Here is a 6,000-nt window from a genome sequence, read left to right as displayed (position 1 = left end):
AATTGTAATTTACATTTTGCAATGTCTCGTTAAATGAACTAAAGTTCATAGACTCGAGTTAACATATGGAATGGCTCTGAACATCAATTTAATTATTTGATTTGAAGTTTCAGTTAATGAACTATAGAAGTGTTTTTCTGCCAGATGCATTCTTTAAAGGTGGATAATGTTTTTTTGTGAAACTTAAGATTCTGCTTAGTCTAAAAGCCGAATGCCCAAATGCTGGGTTTATGCAGTTGTGAATCCAATCATCAGGTGACAGTGTTCTTGACAATTCCGTGGTTCCTCCTACACCACAGATTCAGAAGTGGAAGTTCACAGCTATTTCAGGAGTAAAAGTTTTGTACTACTGGCATTGAATTCTCTATGTTAACTACCCAATGCTTTTTTCATCTGTATCATGGGGCCATATTCCAACCTAATCCTAATTACGTACTCTTTTCTTCCTGGGCTGGAGCAAAAAATTGCCATTCCAAACAGAAAGAAATTCAATTTGAAAGTAGTTATTTTATTGGTATTAGGTTGATGAAATGTTGAAAATTTCATTGATTTTTTTTACACTTTCCAAATTTTGACAATTTATCGCATTAAAATTGCAATACAAATTGTGGTATTTTCCCTAAAACCCTGCTGCTTGCAAGTTATTGAAAATCAGTTCAAGGTATGGTGTCAAATAAATTAAGTGAAGTTGTACGTCCAAGCGGTATTTGTTAGTGCATCCAATGATATTTTTTGCTAATTGTTATATTAATCTTTAAAGTTCACTCATTCTTAAAATTTGCAATTCATTCAAATGTCAGCCGGTAGAGCATAAGGAAGTAGGCTCAATCAAACAGCCTTATATTTTTTGTTTTGTTAGCGACCTGTGGAGTTTCCATGTTTTCTATTTTGATAGGTTACTGTATATCTTTACTGGTATTAATTTGCCATCTTTCAATTTGGACATAAACTGTTTAGGTTTGCTTACTAAAACGGTAATGGTTGTCAGAAGGTGCCGATCTTGATCAGACTGAATGGATGTGCTGGCTAATCTTGATCTACACAGGACGCAAAGTTAGAATTGTCTGAACTGTTTTGCCTATTATGTTTTCTTTAACTCTTTCAACATGTAAAATGAAATTTTACAGAAATCTACTGTAATACAGACTCTTTTTTTTTTGGTAAGAACTGTCTGAGATATACCTGTAATGTTGGATTTTCTGGAACATGATTCAAAGCATTTTATCAATGATGATATTGTGAAGACGTCTTCTCTTGATAACCATACTGACAGTCTGCAATGTAATCAAATTTTGTTCATTGCTGATAATATTCACATTGAAAACCATTAAGATCTCCATCCTGTATCATTAATTCTGTTTGGTTCGGTTTGACAATGACATGGCCTTGAAAGGATTTGGGTTGATTTTCATATAAATTATATACAGTACCTTACAATTACTGGTCAAGATACACTTTTTATCCCAATTTTCAAATTAGTTGTCTTCCATCACACTCTTGTTTGAGACATGCGCTTTCTGTTTACTGTCTGTAAACCTCCTGTAGTCTAACTATAACTTTCCATCTGTGACCCTCTACTAAAACTGATAAAATCTACAATCTAAGGCCATTATGGCCATCCTTTTTAGCTCATCTGATTTTTTGAGAGAGAAAAAGTTACTGTCATCACTTGATCTGCGTTGGTGTTGCCTGGTTAAGTTTTATGTTTAGGTCAGCTTTCCTCATAAACTATCAAAGCTATTACTTTTAAACTTGCAACACTTGTTCACCATCATAAGCTGATCCTGTACAGCAAAAAAACATAACTCCATCCTGTTTTCTGCAATAATTATTGCCCCTTTTGAACTTAGAAAATATCAGACTTATTGGTTAAGTTTTATGTTTAGGTCAACTTTATCTATCAAAGCTATTGCTTTGAAACTTGCAACACTTGTTCACCATTATAAGCTGATCCTGTATAGCAAGAAACATAACTCCATCCTGCTTTTTGCAATACTTATTGCCCCTTTTGAACTTAGAAAATCAGTTTTCTTGGTTAAGTATTATGTTAAAGTCCGCTGTTCTCATAAACTATCAAAGCTATTGCTTTAAAACTTGCAACAGTTTTTCACCATCATAAGCGGACACTGTACATCAAGAAACATAACTATATTAATATTTGGCCATAATTATATTCACAAATAGAATTATGGTTTTACTATCAAATACGTATTAATGATGTAGCTTTATAAGTCCTTATTTATTTTCGAAAACTTGAACACTTCAAAGTTTACAACTCTGTCAGTGAACACTATTCACAGATTTATAATTCAGTAGCTTGTTTATAAGTCCTTATTGCATTTCAGAAACATTAATGCTTCAAAGTTATTGTCTGTAGTTATTGTAATTCTGTGACTTAATATTCATCAATTGTCCAGCAACAGTTTCAGGTTCATAAATTATCCAGATTATATTAATACCTCTTTTAGTTGACCAGTATGAAATTTATACCCACAGGTGACAACAATCTGTACTTTAGCCAATATTTAATTGCCATGTTTGTGACAGTTTGCTACATGTAACTGAAGAGTAATTTAATTAAATTGACAATTATTTTGCTGTTGTTTGGATTTTAATTAATTAATTACAATAATTAAAGTAAATGATTCTTGTCTTAATTATTAATAACTTTCAAATAATTGAAAAAAAAAAAAAAATAAATTGTAATTGGATCAAGGTCTGCAGGGGTAGGACAATATTTTTTATAATACAAAAAAAAAAAATCAGATGAGCGACAGCACCCGCAAGGCAGTGCTCTTGGTATTATTATTGTTTGTTTTTTTACTGTGCTTCTGTCAGGCCCACTAGTCTGATCTCTGGGCTAGATTTTTTTGTCTTGACCAAAATATTGACATTAACCTTTAGCCTACTGGCTACAAGTGATTCTGCCTTTGCGACTAGTGCAGACCAAGATTAGCCTGCACATCTGTGCAGTCTGATCATGGTCTGCACTTTTTGCTATCCAGTGATCAAATGATAAAAGGTATTGCCAATAATTGAATGATCGACCAGTCCATTATGGAAAATTAGCAGGCTAAAGGTTAATAAAAAGATTGTTCATATTTGGCGTAATAGTTAACCTCACTGAGACAGCATTTTATTCCCATTATTTCAGTAAAATTTCCATATAAATGTAAAGCTGTAACAGTTCAATTTAAGTGTTGTTCATTAAATTAAATTTTCAGTACTATGGAAGCTGTTCTGCCATGAAGTTCTGGATGAAGTAGATACGCACCTGCTGAATATTTGGTCTATGTCCTCGTGGGTGTGTCCTACCATGAGGAACGAAAGTTTTACCTTCTTGAATACGCCAGCTTCTATGAGGTATGCCAAAAATCCCAGTACAAATCTGAAATGGAATTTTTAATGAAGTATCAGTTATTACAACACTACCCCATTCATTTTCCTATTAATCAAAGAAGGCTGAAATTGTTATTAGAAATTTTAACACGTCAAGCAAATAACCTACATACATGCAGAGCGAAATCTATATTGGTTTATTCATCGATATGAAAATTGTGAAATACTGTAATTGTGAAATGGTCCAATATACCAATTTTGTAATGGAAAAATTATTACATGATTTGTGACTTCCCACATTGAATTTATTACACTAGGTTTCAAGTAGTGAAAAGGATTTAGAGGTTAATATATGACAGAGCTGGGACGGGAGGTGAAAATCGGCCAAGGGCCATTTCGAATTCCAGGCCGATTATCCCCACATAGTGACAGGGTGAGCTTTTTTGTAGCCCTTCGTCCGTCCGTCTACAAGTTCTTGTGAACAGGATGAGACCACATTTTGCAAGCAATTTTGATTAAACTGGTAAAAAACTTGTATTGACATGATATCTCGGTTCCTTTCGAAAACTGGCCAGATCCCATCATGGGTTCTAGAGTTATTGCCCCTTAAAGGGTCACAATTTGTGTGTGTGCATGTGCAGCAATTCCCTGTCTGCACGATAGTGGTTTCATTTATGATTTTATTTTAACCAAACTTGCACACAACTTGCATCACCATAAGATCTCAGTTCCTTTTTTGAACTTGTCAGATTCCATTATTAGCACTACTGGTTGAAAATCAGTTTCGGGGACTATAGGAATGCGCTTTTCCGTCATTCCGTCCGTCCGCAATTTCGTGTCCGGTCCATAACTCTTTTATCCATGAAGGGATTTTAATATTACTTGGCACATATGTTCCCCATGATGAGACGACGTGTCATGCGCAAAACCCGGACCCCTAGCTTAAAGGTCAATGTCACAATTGGAGGTCAAAAGTCAACAGGGCTTTTTTCCTGTCCGGTCCATAACTCTTCCATCCATGAAGGGATTTTAATATCACTTGGCACAATTGTACCTCATAATAAGATGATGTGTCATGCACAACTTTGAGACCCCTAGCTCAAAGGTCAAGGTCACACTTTGCAGTCATATGTTAACATGGCATGAACAGGGTCTGTTTCGTGTCCGGTCCATAACTCTTTCATCCATGAAGGGATTTTAATATTACTTGGCAAAAATGTTCCCCATGATGAGACGACGTATCATGCGCAAAACCTGCACCCCTAGCTCAAAGGTCAAGGTCACAATTTGAGTTCAAATGTCAACAGGACTTTTTTCCTGTCCGGTCCATAATTCTCCCATCTATGAAGGGATTTTAATATCAATTGGCACAATTGTATCTCATAATAAGACGATGTGTCGTGCACAACTTTCAGACCCCTAGCTCAAAGGTCAAGGTCACACTTAGCAGTCAAATGTTAACATGGCAGTGAACAGGGTCTGTTTCCATAACTCTGTCATTTCTTAAGGGATTTCAATATTACTTAGCACAGATGTTCCCCATGATGAGACAACATGTCCTGCGCAAATGCCAGAGCCCTTGCTCAAAGGTCAAGGTCACCATTGGGGGTCAAATGTCAATAGGGCTTTTTTCCTGTCCGGTCCATAACTCTGCCATCCATGAAGGGATTTTGATATTACTTAGCACAAATGTGCCTAGTGATGAGGCAACATGTCATGCGCAAAATCCGGACCCCTAGCTCAAAGGTCAAGGTCACAATTGGAGGCCGAAGGTCAATAGGGTTTTTTTCCTGTCTGGTCCAGAACTTTGTCATCCATCAAGGGATTACAATATTACTAGGCATAAATGTTCCCCATGATGAAACGACGCAACACCTAGAACCCTAGCTTAAAGGTCAAGGTCACACTTTGAGATCAAAGTTCAATAGAATTTTTTTCCTGTCCGGTGTATAACTTTGTCATGCAAAACAGGATTTGAATATCAGTTGGCACAAACATTTCCCTGGATGAGACAAGATGTTGTGCGCAAAGCCCCAGCTCTAGGTCTAAGGTCAAGGTCATACTTAAGAGGTTAAAGGTCAAATTCAAGAATGACTTTGTCCGGAGCATTTCTTCTTCATGCATGGAGGGATTTTGATGTAACTTGGCAGAAATGTTCACCACTATGAGGCACACTTTTTTTTAGAATTATGTCCCTTTGTTTTACTACTGTTCTTAGATATTGTTATGAAGTAATGCAACCTGGTAAGCATAATTTACATTTTTAACCTTACCTGGTAGTGTAATTAATTGTGCGTAACTATGTACATGTAAGTTTACACACTACCTCAAGTATGCAGTAATATGCCACTAGGCCCACTAGACACACGTATGTTTGAGCCTGAAATGTTATTATATGCTTAATGTGAACTGTACAGTATTTTGTGTAACAACTATACAGGGCTCCAAGTAAGATGCGTATTAGCGTAAATTACGCTTTGAAATAATGCATATACGCAATTGTCTGCTAAATTTTTAGCGTATAAAAACGTACATGAAATTACAGAAACACATGCAATGACTTTTTACTAGCGTAAACAAAACCTGAATCGTCTGGATGCTTTACATATAACAGAGCACGATCGGCATTCATTCTGCCACATTGAACGTACACAGGCATTG

At 35.9% G+C, this 6,000-nt stretch overlaps 1 protein-coding gene across 1 annotated transcript in view; it reads right to left on the bottom strand.

The window, feature by feature from the left end:
* Positions 1 to 1,081: 1,081 nt before the first annotated feature.
* Positions 1,082 to 6,000, bottom strand: part of LOC128556611 (uncharacterized) — a 28,273-nt gene continuing 23,354 nt past the window's right edge. The window contains exons 3-4 of the mRNA XM_053542162.1: positions 3,275 to 3,388; positions 1,082 to 1,274 (exon numbers count right to left, since the gene is read on the bottom strand). Coding sequence (XP_053398137.1) covers positions 1,082 to 1,274; positions 3,275 to 3,388 — 307 coding nt within the window. The remainder of the gene's footprint in view (positions 1,275 to 3,274; positions 3,389 to 6,000) is intronic.

This window comes from Mercenaria mercenaria, chromosome 4, assembly GCF_021730395.1.
Source record: "Mercenaria mercenaria strain notata chromosome 4, MADL_Memer_1, whole genome shotgun sequence".
Taxonomy (NCBI): Eukaryota; Metazoa; Mollusca; class Bivalvia; order Venerida; family Veneridae; genus Mercenaria; species Mercenaria mercenaria.
This window is presented reverse-complemented; position numbering and strand designations above follow the sequence as displayed.